At 40.9% G+C, this 24404-nt stretch overlaps 1 protein-coding gene across 1 annotated transcript; it reads left to right on the plus strand.

Annotated features, from left to right (window-relative positions):
- Positions 1-504: 504 nt before the first annotated feature.
- hnrnpub (heterogeneous nuclear ribonucleoprotein Ub) lies at positions 505-17146 on the plus strand. The gene is made up of 14 exons (XM_060917455.1): positions 505-1161; positions 2387-2501; positions 3713-3786; positions 3898-4037; positions 4123-4222; positions 4932-5044; positions 5152-5415; positions 5683-5802; positions 5902-6030; positions 6129-6297; positions 10187-10450; positions 15811-16085; positions 16218-16328; positions 16514-17146. The coding sequence occupies exons 1-14, from the start codon at positions 687-689 to the stop codon at positions 16562-16564; spliced, it is 2400 nt and encodes a 799-aa protein (XP_060773438.1). The 5' UTR covers positions 505-686; the 3' UTR covers positions 16565-17146.
- Positions 17147-24404: the final 7258 nt, after the last annotated feature.

The raw sequence follows: 24404 nt of genomic DNA on the forward strand, positions 1-24404 counted from the left end.
TGACTCTAAATTGACCGTAGGTGTGAATGTGAGTGTGAATGGTTGTCTGTGTCTATGTGTCAGCCCTGTGATGGCCTGGCGACTTGTCCAGGGTGTACCCCGCCTTTCACCCGTAGTCAGCTGGGATAGGCTCCAGCTTCCCTGCGACCCTGTAGAACAGGATAAAGCGGCTAGAGATGATGAGATGAAAGTTTGGATATTCGATTCGATCTAGGAGCCTACATTCACACTACAATTCAAGAGACATGTGTGCAGGACGTGACGACTCAGCCTGGACAGGAAGTCCCGCCCAAAGCTAGCTCGGCCACTCAACCAAACAAAACAAAAGCATTTATTTTCCTCATTATTTTATTTTTATCATTATTTATTTCCTTATCTCCTTTTTATTTTCGTATTCTTGTGCAAATCTATTCTTTCTACTGCGACTAAAATTCACGTATGAATAAATCAAATTACCCCCCCATCCTCGGGCGGGAGGTGACGTCAAAATGGGCGTGTAAGAGAGTGGCTCCGCCCAGCGCTGCCAAAGCGGGAGCGGATTTTACGACCATCAGCGCGGTCGAGATTCAACGCGGTTCGGCGCTGTAGATATTGAAATCGGCGGTTCATTGTTGTCCTGAGGCGCGACAGAAACATTTTATGTTCGAACCAGTCCAATAATTTCTACTTTTAAAGCAACGGCAAATATGAGTGCAATTAACGTGAAGAAGCTGAAGGTGAACGAGCTGAAAGATGAGCTTAAAAAGCGTCAGCTTTCGGATAAGGGCTTGAAGGCCGAGCTTATGGAACGGCTACAGGCCGCGCTCGATGCCGAGGCCCAAGCCGGAGATGCCGCGCTCGATGCGGAAGATGAAGAGGAGGAAAATGGCGCCGAGGGGCATGACGCTGAGCTCGAACAAGAATATATGGGCGACGAACTGGAGGAGGATGAAGAGCCTGCAGGCGAGAACATGGAGGCCGAGGATGCAAATGGAGGAGGTGACGGTGCACCGGAGAGCGCACAAGGCGACTGTGAGGAGGACCTTGGGCAGGACGACGAAATGGCCGACGAAGAGGAGGAAGATGGAGACGCCGGGATTGAGATAGACAAAGCGTTCGAGGATGACGACGACGAGAAACTCGACGAAGACGACGGTGAGCCAGAGTCGCAGCCGACTGAGGGTGAGTGCCGGTGAAATGGGTTTAAAAAGCGCTAACGAATATCACGCGACCGCTAGCGTTAACGCTAGGACTGGTTTAGCAGCTTGTCGCTTGGTGGAAAAATGGCTTCACTTAGCTTAGCATACCATATGAAGGACGGCTTCCCGGCGGGTTTGTTTAATTTTAGCTCATTGGTGTCGTGTTTTATTTTATTGGGTGGCTTCTTTGTGCGTATTGTCTCGGTCCTGCCTGGATTCCTAGCGCACTCTTTATCCTGTTAGCCGAGTAAAGGTAATACGGTCGGGTTTTTGCTAGGCTAGTTATTAGCCGGGCTCCTGAGACAATGGGCAGAGTGATTGAGAGAGCAAACGCAATGGCGTCCATTGGGCTCTTATTCTAACCAGAGAATTAATGCACTTTCTTGGTCGGTTTTAAAAAAAGAAATTAAGAGTTTCTTCGGTTATTATGGAGCTTATTTTCATAATTACAAGGCGGAGGTGCTGCTGCTGGTGAGCTATCTGTATGTTGTGGTTGTTTTTTTTTTTTTTTTTTTTATCTCCTCTTTGGGTCTAGCCTCATTAGCCAAATCGGAGATATAGATATTATGTATTTTGGTTCTGGTCCAAGACTAGCTTCGAGTTTAGCTGTAAGCCGGTGTGTGTATATATATATATCTATATAAGTGGTTAGCGCTTGTTTTGGTCTATATAAGTAAGTTTATAATCCGAGTAAGTTCACTAGCCAAATTAGCTAACAAGCTAACCGCTTCCTTTGCGAGGTCACGTCAGGTAATGGGTCTTTCCTGTGGCTCTTCAGATTGAGCTGGGAAAATGATCAGCATGTAAGTAACTGGTCATGAAATTAAACCCTTTCTAGGTGTACTTATCCACACATACATGTATATTCTCTCTTTTTGTGTGGTGGGGGGGCACAAACAATGGACTAAGTGTAAAATATTTAAAAAAAACCACACACACAAGCCTCATTGCTCATATCTGAAATGTAATGCTAAGCTTCTCATCTGGTTCATTCCACCAGACTGGACTTCTCACCTTGCTATAACTAGAGCATGAATCCACTTTTTTTTTTCTTCCCCCTTTTTTTTCCCCTCATCAGAGGTGGTTAATTGAGTACTTGAATAAGCGTGTGGGAAGGAGGCCTCTGAGAGCTCATGGATGTGTGGGCCACCCTTAACCAGGGTCCAACACGCCTGAGCATTTCATCACTGTTTGTTTTATTTTCAAAGGAGATGCGGACAAAGACCTCAGTGCTGATCAGAAGAATAAGAAGGGTGTTAAGAGACGCCGAGAGGAACATGGAAGGGGCTACTTTGAATTTATTGAAGAAAGCAAATACAGCCGGTAAGGATGGGAGTAATGGCCTTCACTATCCCTGAAGTGCCACTTTTAATATGTATTGGCTTTTAAGAGCCAATGCCTTACCTATAATTAAAAAAAAAACAACCCTCTTTAGTAAAACATAAATCATTTGAGGGTTATTCTTTGGGGGGGAACCTTACCTTGCAGTGCTTTTGTGTAAAATATCTGAAGACTGCAGAACTTATATATTTATTTGGATTTAAGTTTTAAAACCATGTCATTGTTCCTCATTCTGTTTGGCAGGGATATTGTTGTACGCATATATGGTTTGTGAAAGCACCCCTTTGATTCAAGGGGCTATGGGATGATGGGCGTAATGTCCAGATTTCAGCGTATCATGTAGCCGAACGCATGCCTTGTGGCGATTTGAGGTGTTCTGGTAATGAACCACATGCAGGAGATAACGAGCAGGATGGGGTTGTTGTGGCAGTGTTCAGCGTGCATTCTTCGTGGCTTGCATGCATTGCATTACACTACACATTTAGCTGTTTTCTGACTTAATGTTCTCTTGCAGGATTATGTATTCAAGTGTTTTCCTCTCTTCTGGATGTCAGAATTGGTATTGCGTTCCTTGTCTTTGTATTTCTTGGTTTTTTTTTCCCCCACTTTGAGTGTGCAGTAGTGTGTGAAGGAAGGTAAGGCAGTATGCATTTATTTTTTCCTTTCTTGTTAAACAGGTGAGTATGATTTTGATTTATATGGCATATTAGATTTTTTTTTCCTTCCTTTACAATGTTTTTCTTCAAACTGATTAGTTTCAGACCTACCTTCTCTTCTGTAGGAGTCCAGTTTTGTGCAAGTATTTGTCGTCTCATGACTTGCATGAGACACAGCTTGGGGGTATGAATACATTGGAGGTCTTTTTAATCATTTAACTACATTGAAAATAGTGTCTTCTCTAATCAGTGACACCTGTTGTCTGTTTTAGTTTCTGAAGAAAGCCTAATGTGTGTTTTTTTTTTTTTTTTTTATATATATATATAAAGAACACATGCTGTGTGACTAGCCCTTAAAGTAACATCCTAGGCAAAATGAAGCAACCCTGCATTATGTCCTGCATTAATGTCCATATTTTTATTTAAATCTCACTGGTCCAGCAGAAGGTAGTCCTGTAATCGGGCTTGTTGTGCCATTGTACTCCAGTCAAGGCTGGTTATATTTTGAGTTTAATGGTTCTGCCTCATCTGTTTCAGGGCCAAATCTCCCCTGCCACCTCTGGAGGAAGAGGATGAGGAGTTTGATGATACTCTGGTGTGTCTGGACCCATGTGAGTTATGCTTGTGTGTGAGGATTTGAGGATCAGTCATATTGTGATGGTGCACCTGACGCCTGTGTGTAGAGTTGTGTACATGTCTGTGACTCTCATTTGTTTATGTAGACAACTGTGACCTGCACTTCAAAGTGTCACGAGACCGCTACAGCGCAACTTCACTCACAATGGAGAGCTTCGCCTACCTGTGGGCTGGTGGTCGAGCTTCTTATGGTGTGAACAAAGGCAAAGCCTGCCTTGAAATGAAGGTGCGAATTGTGTCCTTTTGTGCACTGTATACATTCTATTTTTGAATAGAGCATCTGAATGACTTGTAATTGGGGAAATCTGCAGATTATTGAGAAGATCCCTGTGAAGCATGTGAAGAGTAAGAACATGGATGTCCATGATGTGCAGATTGGCTGGTCCTTGGCTAATGGCAGCTTGCTGCTCGGTAAGTGCACTGACCATAAAACTGAAGCCAGACATGTGGAACATCATGGACACAGTACTTCATTATGGTGGCAAAAAAAAGTTGCTTATAGTTAAATTGAAGCTGCAATCTTTATAACTTGGTCTCTTCTTAAAAACAACTCCCTGTAACAAGGTGAGGAATTAAGCAAAACTAGTCAGGACTGTAACTAAGTACGCTAAAATTGAAGTAAAATTTTATAAACTGCATGTGTGCACGTGCTCTGTGGTGAACAGCAGCTGAGTTACTTATTCCGTTCTTCTGTAACATTCATCCTGATGCATGTTTCATTTTCTTGATTTAATCCTTCACTTGTTTTGTGAGCGAAGACATGTGCAGCTTTATTTAGCAGCACGCACAAGGGAATTGAAGATGCATGGGAAAGATGTTTCGTTGCTCTGCTTCGAAGTCAGACAACGGGTTAGTGAGGTTCCTTTAGGATGAGAAAATGGGTGGAAAGGAAAAGAGTGACATGGGACGTCGTTTTTATCTCGTCAGTCATAAAGCTGCAGGCACCATGTTTTCCGGTAGACGTTTAAACCTTCCAACTTGATAGATTTTGAGCTATTGTTAGTTTAGATTAGTGTGCCGTGGGGAGGGGAAAGATCCTTTCTACGTGTTCCCCAGTGTGTTACTCTACATTAATGTGCAATTTATCTGGCAGGTGAAACATGTTTTTGATTCTCACTAGGTGAGGAGGAGCATTCTTATTCCTTTGGGATTAAGGGGAAGAAGACGACAAATTGTGTGACTGAAGACTACGGCGAGGCTTTTGATGAAAATGATGTCGTTGGCTGCTTTATTGTAAGATTTCAACCCTGTATTTCAAAATTTGATTTATTTCAGTAGTATAGAAGTATGCACTCAGTCCTCTTGTCTATGCTGCTGTTTTGTTTGCCTTTTCGGCACAGAATTTTGATGGGGATGAAGTTGAAATTTCATATTCCAAGAACGGGAAGGATCTTGGTGTGGCATTTAAAGTCAGTAAGGAGGCTCTGGCTGGTCGTTCCCTCTTCCCCCATGTTCTCTGTCACAACTGTGCTGTGGAATTCAACTTTGGGCAGAAGGAGACACCATATTTTCCTCAGCCAGGAGACTTCACCTTCCTGCAGCAAATTCCTGTGGATGAACGTGCGCGTGGACCGAAAGGGCCCGAGACCAAGAAAGACTGTGAGGTAACACGCCAAAGTTGTTTTTTTTTTTTTAAAGGACAAATCTATGCTGACATTTGTAATTAATAAATTGAAGTGTATGTATATATTATAGAGTAGTATTCATGATAGAAAATATTCAAGGGTTAAGCAATGACAAGTTTATAAACTTGGATGAGCGTCTGCATGCACAATTTTCACAGCACAGTCAGTGAGCGTCTGCAAGAGAGATGTATTAAATAAACCTTTCGGGTTTTTTTTTTTTCCCCCTCCCCCCTCAATTTGATCTAGGTCATTGTCATGGTTGGTCTCCCTGGATCAGGGAAGACTACATGGGTGATGAAGCATGTTGAAGAGAATCCCGGAAAATACACAATACTGGGAACTAACACCATTGTGGAAAAGATGATGGTAAGCATTCTCATCTGTTGCCAAGTCCATGTCTACAACTTGTTTAATCTTTTTCGACCAACTGTAAAGCATGAGATAAACATCGCTCTCTGTCTATAGATTAACAGTTTGAAGCGACAGAACAAAGACACAGCAAAACTCACTGCCATCTCCCAGAGTGCACCCCTCTTCCTTGGCAAGTTCATCGAAATCGCTGCTCGCAAGAAGAGGAACTACATTTTGGATCAGGTAAGAGCTCCTTGGCAATTTTGCGTCCATATGGATAGGATGTAACACATGTTTAGGATTGAGTTTGCTCACCTGCTCCATGCCTTTCTTCCCACAAGACAAATGTTTCTGCTGCTGCCCAGAGGAGGAAGATGTGCTTGTTTGCTGGCTTCCAGCGCAAAGCTGTTGTGGTCTTACCCACAGATGAAGCCTACAAGGAGCGGACTCAGAAAAAAGCTGAAACTGACGGCAAGGATGTCCCTGAGCATGCTGTGCTAAAGATGAAGGGTAAGCACTCCTTTAGCTGTATATCATATTCTAGGGGCTGCAGTTGAAATTTTGAAACCCCCCCCCCCCCCCCCCTTTTTTTTTTTTTTTTTTTAAATCATGTCTTCACTTTCCATGAAATTTCAATGTGTGGTAGTTTTGTTTCTCAAAATGAACAAATATACAAGTACTGTAAATTTTCAGTACAGTAACTGCTGCATACAGCTGTTTTCCAGTGCTAGAGGATATGGAGGATATTTCATGGTTGTGCGAAGATATATGTTTATCTTCAAGTGGTGAATGTGTTTTTCAACATGAAGGTAAACTTGATTACACTGTGGCATGAAGATATGTTCTTTATATAGAGACGGCCACAAAAAAATGCGCAAGTTAATCAAAAGAAAGCAGCTAGAGATGATGAGATGAACTGGTTCGCCATTTTTGACGACACGTGTCTAGTTGGCAGGAAAACACTGGGAGCAGGGGCTTAGCTAGGATTGGGAAGATTGGGAACGTTTTTCTGAAAGTAGGGAGTGTAACTTGGTTGCGATCTGGGGGGCAAATTTTGAAAATTTCTTCTTTTTTTGGTGCAGTCTGACAACTTCTGGAGCTGTAATTGAGCCTTAAAAAGAGAGAAAAGAGCATTAATTTTAAGTGTGAATTATTATTTTATTAGGCATTTAACACATCTTATTAACTAACATTTTATTTAAATTTAATTTCTTCATTAACCAGAACTTTACAAATCACTATCAATAAAATATTCTGCAACTTCCTACAATAAAAACAAACCTTAAATTATTTCTAGTGCACTTAAGACAAACAAAATAGGACTTGACTGTAGCAATTTGTATTATACAGAATACATCTTTACTATATACAGCAAAGAAGATAAATGAGATTCAGCCTACTCTGAAGATTATGAAATATACAACTGAAAATAATATACCTTTTAACAAATTTTGATTTTACAAAATACATAATGCAAATGTTGCATCATAAAATCTTAGGAATAATTTTGATTCTGTTAAGAGCAATAAACAGGAGTTAAAAATAAGTGAAATTAAGTTACAAATGAAAGGGAATTTCCCTGTAGTTACTAGTTAGTCGAAATGTAAATAATACAAATTCAATAATGGTAGCTTATGAAAGTACTGTTTAAGACGTAAACCTTGGCGAAAGAGAAACCAATGGAAACCTAGAGTGAAAGTGATCATGCGAACAGTCTTTTATGAATGTGGAAGTGGGTTCTTGGCATGCAATGTGACTGAGGAAGGTGACAAGTTTTGTTTCATCTAATTTGGGGCATTTATAAACTATTTGGCAGTGGGCACAAATTGTAAAGTATAAAGTTTGTCATGCTTGTATGATAAACTCGCGTATCATGCTCATGAAGATATTTATCCAAATATGATCTACTCATTCTAAACCTGCTGAGCTTTGCTGGCAAAGCTCTCAAAACTCATAGTATTTTGCTTCCATTCAAGCCTCATTTTGAAGTCTGATCAATAAGAGCTCTACATTTTTGGTGGTAAACTTGATTTTCTCGATTTAACTTCATATGTGGAAAGCATGCGTGCTGGGCATGCCCCAGGAAGCTGCTGACTGAATAGTCAACAAAAATGCACAAAGTTGAGGCCAATTTATGCTGACAACCCAGTCGTTGCAGATGGTGTCTGCAAAGCCCCCCCCCAGACGCTCTGCGCGCACCTCCCAAAAATTGTGACCACCGCAGACAGCCTCGCAGACAAGAGGGCTCTGATCGGTCCACGCTACATCCGCTGTACACGCGCTTCCGCTTCCCTACTTTCCCGGTTTGGTTTGTTTTCACGACCGCCATTTTTAAAAACACGGGCGAAGATGGAGCAGCACGAAGAGCGGTTGATCAAGGAAGTGAGGAAGTACGGGCATCTATACGACTCCAGTTCTAGTCATTATAAGTAACCGGAGGATAAACACTCCACTAACCACACCCACCAACTACTCCTAGCGACTTCGCGCCCCCTTGCGTTGTGGCGGTGAATAACATCGCGCACGCCTATTACTCCCTGCTCAACGATAAATTACAACTGCCTGCAAAAAGCTATCTGTGAAAGCCTTGTTGCAAGAGCATGCAGAGGCCTTCACTTCACAAAACAAAATTTGACACTTTTGGTTAGCATGGGTTAGTATAAAATTTATAGGCTGTGTTTGGGGATTTATGGCCGTGTTTTCTGAGAATTGGCCGTGTACGACATGGCTGCACGGCTCTCTAGCTAAGCCTATGACTGGGAGTGACCTCATCAGAGTGAGATATTTGGAAATGTCAATCAGATCCATGATGTTTTTTTATATGAAAAATGAGTTTTTGAGCATTAAGAAACTTCATATTTTCAAGCTAATTTTTTTTTAATTATATATGAATGACACGTTCACGAAGTACCCTAGTTTATCAAAACAAATTGATTTCCTCACAAGTGACTTAGATATTTGTTGTAGTGACATAATACATGTAGGATAAGCAATATGCTAATGTTATTTACCAGCTGGGAGGTCTGTATCGTGAAATACTGTGACCAAGGTCTTGAAAGTACGGCTGAGGTCACAGTATTTCACCATATGGACCGACCTTAAGCTGGTAAATAATATTTTTTTTTTTCTTTACTAAATTCTAACAGAAAACGAGAGCGCCCAAAAGGGAAAATGAAGCCAAGGCAAGCCGGCATTTTGAATCCTCATTCACAGCTGTAATGCAAATGGCTTCCTCCTCAGTATACAAGTGCACTTCCATGGCGGGGGGGGGGAACAAACTACGTTTTGCTGCCTATGTAGTCCCCCATTTATACAAAATTGAGTCATTCAGGATTCAGCTATGTTTTTGCTCGGCGTTGGCAACAGTTACAGGTTTTGTTTTCTCCTGAAATGTTTTCTTTTATTTTGTCTTCATCAGGGTAGTGAAACTCGCTTTCGCTGTGAACACTTATCGCCATCCATGCTGTAAAATTAATGCTATTGTACTGAAATGCGAAAATAAACGTTGACAAAAAATGGTACCATGTTTGTTGTGAACGAGCAAGTCGCCAGAGATCTATAACCGGGGTCCGTACCATGGGATACGGACCCGTTCACCAGCCAATCAGAGCGCAGAATTTGATGGAAACCGGACCATGAAAAAAAATGCATGTTATCAAACTGAATGAATGGAACCAGGTAGAAGGGAACAGAATACATGAAGTGTCCTGTATGTACGAGGGTAAGTCAAAAAATTGTAAGACAAATGGAAAAAAATCTTTTGAAAATAACAAAGCTATCTCTACATATCCTCCATTTAAGTCTAAACACTTGTGCAAGTGATGTTTCCATCAGACTTCCTTGTTTGTATTCCTTTTTTGAGTTCTTTTGAATCCCTTTTGAAATTATAACATCTGTCTTAGAACTTTTTGACTTGCCCTTGGATAATTCCCAGTAAAACACATGTAATGTCTAACGCTGGCAGACTATCATTCTACAGTTGGCAGTGACCTAATGTGCTGATTTTCATTGGTGTTATAAATATGAAGGTATCAAACATGTATTTCTGCTGATGCTGTTCCTATCTACAGCTATACAGGCTGACACTTTGTGACCTTAAGTCTTCAGTGACATTGTTAACAATTATGTTGAGTCAAACAAGTTGACCTTTTCATTATAACTCTGTTCAAACAGTACAGCAACATAATTGTCTGTGAACTGACTAACGTGGCTATATGACCTCCAGTAGTCACCTGTCCGCATACAGAGAAGGATATTTTACTTTGACACTTAAAGTTCCTGAGACAAAGATTGCAAACTAAAACACCCTCATTCTCTGAACAATCTGGGCATATTTAAAAATGAAGGTGTCCAGCACTAGTTAACAGCTGAAACTGGATTTGATGCTTCTCCTGTACAGGCATATACACTTTGCCAGAAGTGGGTGACTGCTTCACAGAGGTCACCTATGTGGAGCTGCAGAAGGAGGAGGCTTCCAAGCTCTTGGACCAATATAAAGAGGAGAGCAAGAGTGCGCTGCCTCCGGAGAAGAAGCCTAACCAAGGCACACCCAAGAAAGGTGGTGCTCGCAACCGAGGGGGCAAAGGCCAGTTCAACAGGGGAGGTGGTCCAGGTCCACGAGGGGGCAGAGGAGCTTTCCAGAACCGTGGCAACTTCAGAGGAAGTAAGGACTTCACTTTTGCACTGAACATGTACTACTTAGTTTGATGTATAACTTTTGTAGCCATATTGTAAATATAGATACTAGAGTATGCCCAGCCTTGTCACTGGGCATTTAGTGCACTTCACTGAATGTAGTTGTAGCCTGGGGGGGTTAAGGACAAACCTGCGATCAGTCAAGATGACTGGATTTATCTAGAAGATAGTGTAACTTTGGGGCAAGACATAACCCATGCTGGTGTTCGTCTCCCCCCCCCCCCCCCCCCCCCCCCCCCAAAAAAAAAAAAAATTTACCGGCTGGTCATCTGCAGGACCCCTCCCTGCAGCTTCTATTATAGAGCATTTGGACCTGAACAAACGGTTAAAGGAATCATTGAAGTCTTCACACTTAGAACAATAATTGGAATAATTTTTACAATAGAACTTGTGTGGGGTTTGCAAGAGAGCAGGTAGTGTTAATTAACACTTAGCTAGACCCAAATTGGATCAAGGTGGATCTTGTGCTGAGGGGATGCAGGAGAGCAGGTAGTGTTCTGTTTAGGCAGAACTTTAATTTCCGGGGGGCAGAGTACAGGCACAGGTCCTCAAAAGGGCTCAAGCTTTTCAGATACGCAGACCTGAGGTCTGCCTGCTGTACTCGGGTCTCTCTTGCAAAAGAAATCTTGATCTCAGTTAAATTACCTGATTAAATAAAGGTTGTATATAAATGAGGGAATATCAGGGTGTCCGCGGGGTTTTAAAAAGTATTAAAAAGTGATAAATCAAAAACGCAAAATTTAATGGCCTTAAAAAGTGATAAATTTGGTCAAAAGGTATTATTTTTAAAGAATAGGTATTTTTTTCTTTTGGACAATGACTGGTTTCATTTTGATGAAATAGGCAAAATAAAAAAAATCCTTTCTTGCTTGCGCCGCTACTTCAAAAATGAATGTGATATGAACTTGATATTGACGTCATATCAATGCATTGTATTCATTGGTCGATAGAAATCTGAAATCGTCTGCGTGCGCATAGCTAAGTCCAAGTGGAGACGGAAAGCAGTGCTAAGTGAACCAGTATCTCTTCATCGAATTCTAGCGGGTGGCAAAAAGTTTAGAAATGGGGAAATGTAAGTTTTCCCGATCCTGGCTCCGGGATCCAAGCTTTCAAGCTTGGATAAGGCCTGTCGTCGGGAACGACAGGCAGGCATACTGTAAAGTATGCCTCAAAATCATTAATATTAATTGGATGGGGGCTAATGCGCTCAGGTCGCACATGAAGTCGGAGAAACACGTCAGGGGAATGCGCGGTCGTGGGCAGCAACAGTCTATCACCTCGACAGCTAGCACTAGTGCTATACCAACGTCGTGACATTCACGAAAATCCATTGGAATCAATTGGAAATATTTTACTCGCAAGCCATCAACGAAGCTAACGCCCGAGAACATGACGATGATTCCAACGTCGAATCGACGCCCTTTTGCTATCTGGGTCCGTATGCGGTTGAGGTCATATTAATAATTCACACTGGAAAAAGAGACCATTGTTCTTAAGAAAACAAAACGTTATAAGTATGAAAAAATAATTAACCACCAAACACAACAATAATTTCCACACATGGTATATATCAGTTACACACTTTTATAAAGGTAAAACGAAGGGTTTTATTTTTCAAATAAAGAAGTTTGGTGGCATTTTCTACTCCGTCCGCCATGTTTCTAAACGGTATTTTTTTTTTTTTTTTTTTGTCTACGCACGTGTAACAGAAAAGGCTTTCCGTTATGATGTCTGTCTCCACCTGCGTGCGTTTGCGCTGCCCCTTGTTAATTTGGTGATTGACACTTCAGCTGCACCCGGTTAACTGCGGTCAGCGCAAACGCACGCAGGTGGAGACAGACATCATAACGGAAAGCCTTTTCAGTTACACACGCTTTATTCACTTGGCCAATTTGTTAGACTTAGAGTTTTCGGCTCTTTAAACGGAAAAGCGGAGTTTACGGGGATATTTTTCTTACGCGCCCGAAACGGATGGATTTGAAATGTAAACAAGAACAGTGCCTGGTTTTCTCGGGTTTCTATAATGACGTACGTCATTCCGCAGTCCGTACGTCAAATCTCTTCTTTTGTAGTATTTGTAGCTGTCACCGAATGGTTGGAAGTCAGTCTTCAAGAAGGTTGTAAGTTTAAATCCAGTATCATTCCATCACTTAAATGAAGCAAACCACCCCACCTCACATTGTTACTGTAACTAATGCCCTGTTGCGAAATATGCAACCGAGTCTCCTGGATAATGGTAATGATGTAAGTAAGTGTTGGATGACAAAATCTATGTGCATGTCACAAAATCTTTCTGATTGATACTTGGTGCAATTCGATGTCGTGGTGGTTGTAAAAAAATCTGAAGGTAGTAAAAAAAGGTATTAAATGGTAGTAAATTGACTCAAAGATTGGTGTATATACCCTGGAATATCCTTGGAAAGTTCATCTCTCCAATACAGTTCCACAGACTTGGCAAGGAGCACTGAAGATATTCTGGAGACTCCTGGTGGCCTCACTAATAAGGCACTTAATTGTGGTTTTAATTTCTCACCCATCTGTATCACAGCCTCTTATTGCTTGATTCTGTAACTTGTAATTCGCTCTCAGCACTTTCTACATGCCGTCCGTGCTCCCTGCCCATCAACTGAGGCAGCTGTCCCTGCTGAGTTACAGACAAGAAATTTATTTCCAAATAAAAATACCTTCACAAAGTTAGTAATTTAGAGATTAAAATTAACCATTTTTAGTTCTAATTGACTTATCTGACTTCCTAATTATAACTTTTCTGTAACCTTTCATGCCCCTCTCCACTGCCTATCACTACTTTTTTGATTTATGTGTTGAGTGAAGTCCAGTAGTTGACTGACTGCTCATTTGAAATAACATGTAAAAATTCATTTTCTATGGCTAGCTAGCATGTTAGTGATGTATTTGAACATGATCTCACTGAATATTTGTAACATAATGTTGGCTAACATTATGCAGGGATGAGAGTTTTCCACTTTTTGGCGGATTTCCGCTTTTTCTGAGCAAAAATCGATATTATGCCAAATCAGTTGTTTTTTTTTTTTTTCCCCCCATTGAGGGGGGTTGGGGTATGTTCCTTCGTGATACTCAAGCGTACGACAATGTTACATGTTTATATTTTCGCCATCTTTAGTTTCGCCAAGTCTCGCGGTAGAATACGTGTTCTCTATAATGTAATTGGCCAAAACATCACTGGCGAGAGCATGATAGCCAGTCATAACAGTTCTTACAAGAGTGCGGGAGAGAACAAAAGCCAATCATAACAGTTCTTACAAAAGTACCCGCATCTGTTCTATTGTATCGAAACTTGCACGTTCATCGTCGCTGCGCTTCAAAAATACGTTTCTCTTTCCTATCGGCTTTTTTACTCGATGCCAAATACAATTGACAAGCAAGACGAAGCGAAGGTACGTGAAATCGATGCTGGTATAAAAAACAGAGGACTGACAAGCTCTTGTCTTTGGCCAAAAGGCTGAAGTCGTCGAAATGATTAAATGAAAATGAGAAGTGACTGTGAACTATAAATAATTGTATAAAGTGTACATAGACATTATCCCATAAACTTAGCATTCGTTTGATTTAATACATTGAACATGTATATGATGGTCAGTGTAAATGAATTAATGCTGACAGTTTTGAAAACTTAAATATTTCAAAAGACTTTGAAATCATATGCAACTAATGAGGACATAGGGTGACTGACCTTTTCTCCTGAAGAAATTTTATTTAATATATGAACATTTTGATAATTAATAAAACTTGCGTTTAATGTGAATTTAGTTTGTCATTTTTGTTGATCATAAATTATAACCATACCCTTGAATGTAGAATGTGATTTTATTTTGAATTCAAACAATACTCCTATTGATTTGAAACATATTTTCATGTAAATATATAAAAAAGACAACAGATTTTTTTTTTTTTATCTACTACAGCTCAGATTGCAGGAAAAGTGGTTTGTAAGGCCTTATTTTTCAAAATTTTCCTGGGGGGGTATCCCTCCCAGACCCCTGGCCTCGGGCGCCATCTTGTTTTCTGCCTTTTTTTTTTTGGTGACCACCCACTCTCATCCCTGATTGTTACAATGTTGACAGAGTGAAGACAGTCACACTTTAAATAAATTTTTTTTTTTTGGGGTGCGCTGCTTGGGGGTTCTGACATTTGCTAACTATTGTTTTACTCAGTTTTTGAGCAGACTAGAGGAGAGCAAAGTGGATGGAAAACGGAGCTGTGGATGTTTCTGCATGGTCCTAGTGCCTGCACACTCCTGTTTTTGAGCAGGCGCCCTTTCCGTGTGGTCCTAGTGCTTGCATGCTTTTTTTTTTTTTAATAAACTTTGTGAGGGGAAATACAGCAGGCAAGAGTAGGAGTTGCGTGTCCATACATCTAGATTGTCTGTATACAATGCAGCAGTGGAAATCCCTTGAATATCATGTAAAATGACTTACTTGCTATGTGCCTCTAACTTTAGGCTGTAACAGTGCTTCTTTTTGCATCTCTGCTATGCTTTTACATAATCATAATCCTCTTCAATTGGTTGTATGTAAATTATTGATGCAGTCCCTTAACCAAATTAATCAGACTAATTGTCACATGACCCTCTTAACAAAACAGGTTTAGAAATGTTTACTGTCATGAGCCAAGCATTTGAGACAGTGACTTGTTTGACATGAAAAAGATTCGGAGCATTGAAACATTTGACACTGACCTTTATACTGCCATTTGCTGGATTATTTATTTATTTAAAATTACACCACTTCTGTGACAACTTGTGTAGTCAAAGGCTATTTGCTTAACAAATTTCAATTCTGAAAGCTGAGCTTCTCTTGAAAAGTTAGCCAACACTTGAAGTAACATGTTTAAGGTGGTAGAATACTGTAAACTAAATCTATGGCATAATATCCAAAAATCACCTGAGTCTCCAGAGGGTGGTTATTAATCTGCATTTATTCATTCAGTTAATGACCTGCAAAAAAATCCTCTAAATGTAACACATTATGTTATCTGGCTTTAAATGAGACACTTGTTTAGGATTCTAGTTATGAAGCAGAGCTGTTGGATGTTGGTGTCAATCAGTGCAGAACCAAATTTCCAGGGGACAAAGACTGAGTCTGACCACCTCCTACCTGGAAGTGAACTAAAAGTCTGTTCTGTTTCTAAATCATCTTGAGGGTTTGTTAGGCTTAAGCTCAGGTCCAACTCTACCCCCAGAACTTGGTTCTGCAACCTATACCATCTCCTTACACCTACAGTCTGCAGGAATGTCTGAATACCACAGACTTCCAAGATACTGATTTAAGTTGAACTGTGTTCTGTTAGTGCCTGGTCCCCGTGGAGGCTTCGGTCGGCCGCCCCGAGGGGCTTTGCCACCACCTGCCTACAGAGGCGGCTTCCCGAGCCGTGGCAGCTTTGGCCGGGGACCCGGAGGACCCCCCAACAGAAACATGGTGCCTAGAGGAGCTCCTGCCAGAGGTGGCATGGGCAGCATCTCAAACAGAGGTGGAGCTATGAACCGTGGCAAGCCAATGCACAGAGGAAACATGAACCGTGGCGGTGGACACAGTGGTGGACCCAACAGGGGCAATTTCAACCAGGTAAGTCTGGTGAATATGCAGAGATTGCTACTTTTAGGTTGTGTGTGTGGGGGGGGAGAGTAGACCACTGTCACCACAGTATCATTACGCATGCCCATTTGAAAGGGATTTTTTTATTTTTTTTATTAATAGAAATATCGTGGGCGTGGAGGAAATCAGCAGAATCGTGGTGGATTTGGCCACAGGAATGGAAACTTTGGCATGAATAAAGCCCAAGCTTTCAATCAGAGCTGGCAGCAGGGGGTAAGTATTTAAGAGCTTCTTGCGAGGACAGTTTTGCTAAACGAGAGCCTTGGTGAAGAATTAATGTTAAGTTGATTCAAAATGACCGAGCAGCATAACAGAGCATATTTTAAGTAAGTACAGACTGACATCTTGAGCTCCTTTCTTGCAGTTGATTTAACTAGACCCTTTTCTTAACCCCTTAGTTCTGGAACCAGAAGCCATGGAGTCAACAGTACCACCCAGGATATTACTAAGTGGGCTTTTGTATTAAAGACTGGTGGCATGTGGAGGACTCCCTCTTGTGTCCACAAAGCCCCAACAATCTACTTTTACTGTCTTTTTAAAAAAAAAACAAAAAAAACAACTAAAACGTGTTTTAAGATAATTTACACGTGGACATGCATTCCACATCCCAACATCAGATCCTCGATAGATGTCAGGGGCTCCCTTTTTCCATACCTGTTTGTAAAAAAAAAAAATTTCCATCCCCTCTTCTTTAGACCTCATGTTTTGATAATATACCGAGAACCACATTATTCTGCATGGGATGCTTTTGAATTTCAGACTTGTGGATTTTATTGTCATTTTTACTAAATGTAAATTATTTTGCAAAGTGTTTTTGTGAAAGGATCATGGCATTTGAGAATCAGATCTTGTAGATCTGATTTTAAAGGCTATTAAAGGCAGTTGTAGTGATATCACAGGAAAAAAAAATCCTATTCATTGATCATCAGTCATTTTACTTCTAACATTGCTTTTCCTGTCATTTTCTGTTTTCAGTTCAATATGTTAAACTCCATAGGTTTACAATAAATGGGTTATTTGCTTTTGTACAACTTGGATTGGGTTTTTTTTTTTTTTTTTTTTTTTTTTTAATTGACAGATTCTACATCAAATGAGCTAGCCTCTGGAATTCATTACACTTCTAGTTATTCTTGGCTTTAGAATATGAAACATGAGTAAGTTCAATTTTCTTAATTCTCAGATATAACCAAGTTTATCTTGGACAGAGGCACTGATCCGACTCATGCTGGAGCTCCTGGCTTTTCATTAAACTCCTACCAAAATGATTGGGTCTGTTTAAGCCCTGTTATAATGCGTTTTCCTTTTAACCCTTTGGTGACTGACCCCTTGAAAATGGTTCCTCCAGGAACCATGACGTTTCAGTTGTCAAGACAACAGAAAAACTAAAATACAAATACAAGAGCGTTTTGTTTTGTGCACAAGAGCATTGTGACGTATCTTTCTGTTTTTGTATTTTAGTTTTTCCGTTGTCTTGACAACTGAAACGTCATCGTTCCTGGAGGAACCATTTTCAAGGGGTCAGTCACCAAAGGGTTAATGCTAGTACTACTTTACTGCAAGGTTACTGTTTAGTACATTACACAAACTGCGCCTTCAAGAAGCATATTGCGCTTTACTTGTATGATGTTATTTTCTTACTGGTCAAGCAAAATTTTACCTGTTTTTTATAGAAGCATCAGTTATGTCATTGTGTTCTAATTGATGCACCAAGAAAACAGATAATTAGGTTTAGGTGCAGATCCATTACACCATTTTATTTTGTTGAGTGTCCAGGAATGAGTAGAACCTGCAGAATTGACCAGTACGTAGCCACTGATGGATTATTTTTCCTGCAACTAGTTTCAGAAATGCACCATAAACAACCAAACAAAGGCAAATAATTGCATCAGTACCAAGATGTACTTGGTGTTACTTATAATCCCTGTTTTGTATTTACAGTGGGGTTTGACAGTATGTGAACCTTTTTTTTTTTTTTTTTAGAATTTTCTACATTTCTGTAGAAATGTGACTTAAAACATCAGATTTTTACACAAGTCCTACAAGTAAAGAGAACCCAATTAAACGAGGCAAAAATATTACACTTCCTCATTTATTGAGGAAAATGATCCAATATTACATATCTGTGAGTGGCAAAAGTATGTGAACCACTAGGATTAGCAGTTAATTGAAGGTGAAATTAGTCAGATGTTTTCAATCAATGGGATGACAATCAGGTGTGAGTGGGCACCCTGTTTTATTTAAAGAACAGGGGTCTCTCAAAGTCTGATCTTCACAACACGTTTGTGGAAGTGTATCATGGCACGAACAAAGATTTCTGAGGACCTCAGAAAAAGGGTTGTTGATGCTCATCAGGCTGGAAAAGGTTACAAAACCATCTCTAAAGAGTTTTTGGACTCCACCAATCCACAGTCAGATTGTGTACAAATGAAATTCAAGACCGTTGTTACCCTCCCCAGGAGTGGTCGACCAACAAAACAAATCACTCCAAGAGCAAGGTGTGTAATAGTTGGCGAAGTCATAAAGGACCCCAGGGTAACTTCTAAGCAACTGAAGGCCTCTCTCACATTGGCTAATGTTAATGTTCACGAGTCCACCATCAGGAGAACACTGAACAACAATGGTGTGCATGGCAGGGTTGCAAGGAGAAAGCCACTGCTCTCCAAAAAGAACATTGCTGCTCGTCTTCAATTTGCTAAAGATCATGTGGACAAGCCAGAAGGCTATTGGAAAAATGCTTTGTGGATGGATGAGACCAAAATCGAACTTTTTGGTTTAAATGAGAAGCGTTATGTTTGGAGAAAGGAAAACACTGCATTCCAGCATAAGAACCTTATCCCATCTGTGAAACATGGTGGTGGGAGTATCATGGTTTGGGCCTGTTTTGCTGCATCTGGGCCAGAACGGCTTGCCATCATTGATGGAACAATGAATTCTGAATTATACCAGCGAATTCTAAAGGAAAATGTCAGGACATCTGTCCATGAACTGAATCTCGAGATGGTGGGTCATACAGCAAAACAACGACCCTAAGCACACAAGTCGTTCTACCAAAGAATGGTTAAAGAAGAATCAAGTTAATATTTTGGAATGGCCAAGTCAAAGTCCTGACCTTAATCCAATCAATGTTGTGGCAGGACCTGAAGTGACCAGTTCATGTGAGGAAACCCACCAACATCCCGGAGTTGAAGCTGTTCTGTACGGAGGAATGGGCTAAAATTCCTCCAAGCCGGTATGCAGGACTGATCAACAGTTACTGGAAATGTTTAGTTGCAGTTATTGCTGCACAAGGGGGTCACACCAGATACTGAAAGCAAAGGTTCACATACTTTTGCCACTCACAGATATGCAATATTGGATCATTTTCCTCAATAAATAAATGACCAAGTGTAATATTTTTCTCATTTGTTTAACTGGGTTCTCTTTATCTACTTTTAGGACTTGTGTGAAAATCTGATGATTTAGGTCATATTTATGCAAAAATATAAAAAATTCTAAAGGGTTCACAAACTTTCAAGCACCACTGTATGCCTTGAAGTGGTGCAATTCTAGGTATCTGGTGGTAAATGGTGGTAAACTTGCACCATATTCACGTTTGTTTTACCATGGAGCATACTAATTGATCTTTCACACGCTGCCACCACCACCATAAATTAGGTCTTTTCCTTATCAAATATAAATACTGTAGTAATGAGTTAAGTCTGCAAGGTTATAACCATGTTTGTTAAGTGCTGGAGTTACGAGTGGGTTTTGGGCATTGTGGCTTGATGCATCAAGTGTCCTTTGATTTACTTAACATTTTTGTATTGTGCTATTTATCTTAAAGCTAACCTGTTCTAGTTTGATATCGCAAGGGTATCCATGGCGTTTAAGACTGTAATAAACGTATGAAACGGTTTCCATTGGTGCTGGTGTGCCTTACTTCACCACTCGTAGGCTTTCTTCTAAATGTTTCTCAGAAATTGTGTATTTTAGGGAAACTGTCGCAGCAAAACATTGATGTACAGAGTACACAATGCGAACATTCCCAGACTGATCTGTATATCGTTTTCTGCACCAGAGTAACTTAACCATGCCTGCGTTTTCACTGTGGTGTTTGCATAAGGTTAGAAGACCAGTGTTCTGGACTTTCTTTTGAACGTAAGGTCAGCATTTTCATTTTGCCATGGCTTTTTAATCCCCCAGTTGTACATAAGCTACACAAGTGTATGAACGGTGTTGCTCACAGCCAGACTCTTTTCCTATAACTATATGCTCTCTTGTTCCTTGTGTATCGTTTGAAGTTAATGTGACTGTGGAAAGAGATGCACCCTTTCAAACAACTGATGGGGATTAGTTGTACATCAAGACGTGCTTGCTTACCGTTCTTACTAGACCGGTAAGCCTGTGCGAGGAATAGTCCTTTTGGGGTTTTTTTTTTAGTCACTGTTAGAGTAGACCCAAATTTGAAAATTAAAAAAGCCGGCTTATTCATAGTGGTCATTTGAGGTTATTGGCTAAAATGAGAGCCAATTTTATTGTGTGCTGGAAAATTTAGAAGGCTAGTCATGTACATTCACCATCCACTTAAATAGGAACACCTGTACACCTGGTCGTTTTATGTAGTTATCCAATCAGCTATTCATATGGCAACAGCAAACTCCCAAAAATCATGTAGGTAAAGGTCAAGATCTTCGGTTAATGTTCATGTAACAATGGGGGGGGATAAGTGATCTGGGACTTTAACCATGGCATGGTTGTTGGTGCCCCATGGGCTGGTTGAGTTTCAGAAATGGTTGGTTGATTTTTTTTTTCTTTCTTTCTTTCTTTCTTTCTTTCTTTCTTTCTTTCTTTCTTTCTTTCTTTCTGCACTCAAGTCTCTGGCATTTACACGAGGGAATGGTGGGGGGGATTCCTGGCTGTAGGCTGAAACACCTTGTTGAGATCAGAGCAGAATGACCAGACTGCTCTGAGCTTTGCTTCCTGTCAGCTCAGCTTATAGTAACTCGAATCATCAGTTTACAACTGTGGTGTGCAGATAAGCATCTCAGAATGCCCATAATGTCAAAGCTTGAGGTGGCTGGGCTTCAGGAGAAGACCACATCAGGGTCTAGTCCTTCCACTCCTGGCCTTCACCTAATAGTTGGGGCGGCAGTAACATGGGAATGGCCATTGTGCTTCTCCACAGTCCCATGCGGCTGCTAAACACTCAGAACTCCACAAACGTTTCTGGATCACTGTGGACCGCCATTTTCATGATTGCAGAACCTGTGACCCACATCACAGCCACTGTGACTGTACCGGTGGCATGAGTCAACTCTCAAGCACAACCTCTGTCTTGATCTTGTCAATTGTCTGTCTATGCCTGGAGTTGAGCCTCAAAGCTTTCTTAAGGCCAATTTATGCTGACAACGCAGTCCTCGCAGATGGCATCTGCGTAGCCCCCTCACCTTCGCAGACACTCTGCGCGCACCTCCCAAAAATTGTGACCACCGCAGAAGCCTCGCAGACAAGAGGGCTCTGATTGGTCCACTCTACATCCGCTGTACACGCACTTCCGCTTCCCTACTTTCCCGGTTTGTTTTGTTTTCACGACCGCCATGTTTAAAAACACGAGCGAAGATGGAGCAGCACGAAGAGCAGTTGATCAAGGAAGTGAGGAAGTACGTACATCTATACGACTCCAGTTCTAGTCATTATAAGTAACCGGAGGATAAACACTCCACTAACCACACCCACCAACTACTCCTAGCGATTTCACGACTTCGCGCCCCCTTGCGTTGTGGCGATGAATAACATCGCGCACGCCTGTTACTCCCTGCTCAACGATAAATTACAACTGTCTGCGAAAAGCTATCTGCGAAAGCCTTGTCGCAAGAGCATGCAGAGGCCCTTAAAGCTCTGTGTGTTGCTCATGGAGGGCTCAATGTTTGCTTTGGTGAATGCTGGCAAGGGTCTTGAGGTTGGCAAGGGGCAAGGACCCCATGACAGGCTTGACCATGCATGTTTACTTCCTGAATGTGCCAATTTACTGATATCAGTGAGTGCAAACAGTTTGGGCAAAGTGGCACAACTGTAACAGCATTCAGAAAAAAACTTTCATGTAATTTCTTGCAGTAGAGGCTTGACAAGATTATAAAATAAACCTATCAATTTCTAAAGTGATGTGGCCTTTTGGGACACGAATCACTTCACTGGGGGAGGAGCAGAGAACAGGACACTTAATTACAGGGTTGTGTTTTGGGGGGTGAGATTAAAAAAATTCTACAGCCACTCAAAGGCAATTTTCTAACAATTTAAGTGTAATAAATTTTGGAATATTGTGAATGTACTGTGTATGATGTACAGAGCCATTTCTATTCAAAGATACACTTTAAAGACTGGGAGAAGGAAAAGGAGTTGATTGTCAATGTCCCACACAGGCTAAGAAAAATGTCGTTTTCCAATGGCTTTTTTTTTTTTAAGAATAGTTTCAGTCTGTTGTGTGGTTGGGATGGAAATTTTTGCTGGAATTTGGCAACCCAGGTTAATTATAGCTTCAAGGAAAACTGTTAATGTCATTAATCACTCTGCGTTTACATGCACATAGAGAAAATCGAATTTCTGTCATAGCTCGACTGAAATCGAAGTTCTAAATGCCATGGATACACCTTAGCTCGGCTGAAATCGAAACGAACTGGATTTCTCGTAATTGAGCTACGCGACCTAGATTATGCGATTGTAGCCGAGCTACTTGGTGCATGTAACCCTATCGAGCTACGTAGTCGAGCTACTTACTTCCCTTCCGGAAGTGACGAGACCACAAGCAGGAAACACCGCTTCGGTCGGCATGACAACAGTAGTAGTAGTGAGCAGCAGAAGAGGTCAGGAGGAACAAGGAAACAAAAAAACAATTGAACTTTTTGTGTGTTTATTAAGACAAGTTAAATTGTAAGCAAAAAATGGACTTTAGAAAAATATACAATTGTGCAAAATAAGTTGTCTTACAAAACAGTGGTCTGCGCAGGACAGTTTGTAGCCAACAGGTGGCAATGACATGTGGTGTGAATGTAAAGTGGAAATCACTCCTCTTCTTCATGATGACAACCGGAAGTGTACCAACACGATGGGGCGTGTAGCGCCACCTGTGGCTCGGGTGTACAATGTACCTCACACAATAGCTCGATTTCCTTGTGTGCATGTAGGATTGGATTTCTCTGGGACCCTTAGCTCGATTACCGACAGTAGCTCGATTTGGATGTGCATGTAAACGCACTGACTGTCCTGTCACGCCAGAACATTTAACCATAATTGTGGGGTGTTTCATGCAGCCATTCTTGCATCCGTTATCTCCTTAACTTTTGCTCTCTCCACTTAATGTATTTTAAGTACTGTCCCAAATATGACATTTTTGAAAAATTGTTAAATTATAAACATGTGCCTGATTTGATATGTACAGTGGTGCTTGAAAGTTTGTGAACCCTTTAGAATTTTCCATATTTCTGCATAAATATGGCCAAAAACATCACATTTTCACACAAGTCCTAAAAGTAGATAAAGAGAACCCAGTTAAACAAATGAGACAAAAATATTATATTTGGTCATTTATTTATTGAGGAAAATGATCCAATATTACATATCTGTGAGTATGTGAACCTTTGCTTTCAGTATCTGGTGTGACCCCCTTGTGCAGCAATAACTGCAACTAAACGTTTCCGGTAACTGTTGATCAGTCCTGCATACCGGCTTGGAGGAATTTTAGCCCATTCCTCCGTACAGAACAGCTTCAACTCTGGGATGTTGGTGGGTTTCCTCACATGAACTGCTCGCTTCAGGTCCTTCCACAACATTTCAATTGGATTAAGGTCAGGACTTTGACTTGGCCATTCCAAAACATTCACTTTATTTTTCTTTAACCATTCTTTGGTAGAATGTCTTGTGTGCTTAGGGTCGTTGTCTTGCTGCATGACCCACCTTCTCTTGAGATTCAGTTCATGGACAGATGTCCTGACATTTTCCTTTAGAGTTCACTGGTATAATTCAGAATTCATTGTTCCATCAATGATGGCAAGCCGTCCTGGCCCAGATGCAGCAAAACAGGCCCAAACCATGATACTACCACCACCATGTTTCACAGATGGGATAAGGTTCTTATGCTGGAATGCAGTGTTTTCCTTTCTCCAAACATAACGCTTCTCATTTAAACCAAAAAGTTCAATTTTGGTCTCATCCGTCCACAAAACATTTTTCCAATAGCCTTCTGGCTTGCCCATATGATCTTTAGCAAACTGCAGACGAGCAGCAATGTTCTTTTTGGAGAGCAGTGGCTTTCTC

The sequence above is a fragment of the Neoarius graeffei genome, chromosome 3 (genome assembly GCF_027579695.1).
Source record: "Neoarius graeffei isolate fNeoGra1 chromosome 3, fNeoGra1.pri, whole genome shotgun sequence".
Lineage (NCBI taxonomy): Eukaryota > Metazoa > Chordata > Actinopteri > Siluriformes > Ariidae > Neoarius > Neoarius graeffei.

What these genes read in the sequence shown, in the direction of transcription:
- hnrnpub (XM_060917455.1), top strand. Translation starts at nt 687, where the DNA reads ATGAGTGCAATTAACGTGAAGAAGCTGAAGGTGAACGAGCTGAAAGAT. An exon ending in GGAACTACATTTTGGATCAG is followed by an intron (nt 6,031 to 6,128) that starts GTAAGAGCTCCT and finishes TCTTCCCACAAG; the next exon opens with ACAAATGTTTCTGCTGCTGC. An exon ending in CCGTGGCAACTTCAGAGGAA is followed by an intron (nt 10,451 to 15,810) that starts GTAAGGACTTCA and finishes GTGTTCTGTTAG; the next exon opens with TGCCTGGTCCCCGTGGAGGC.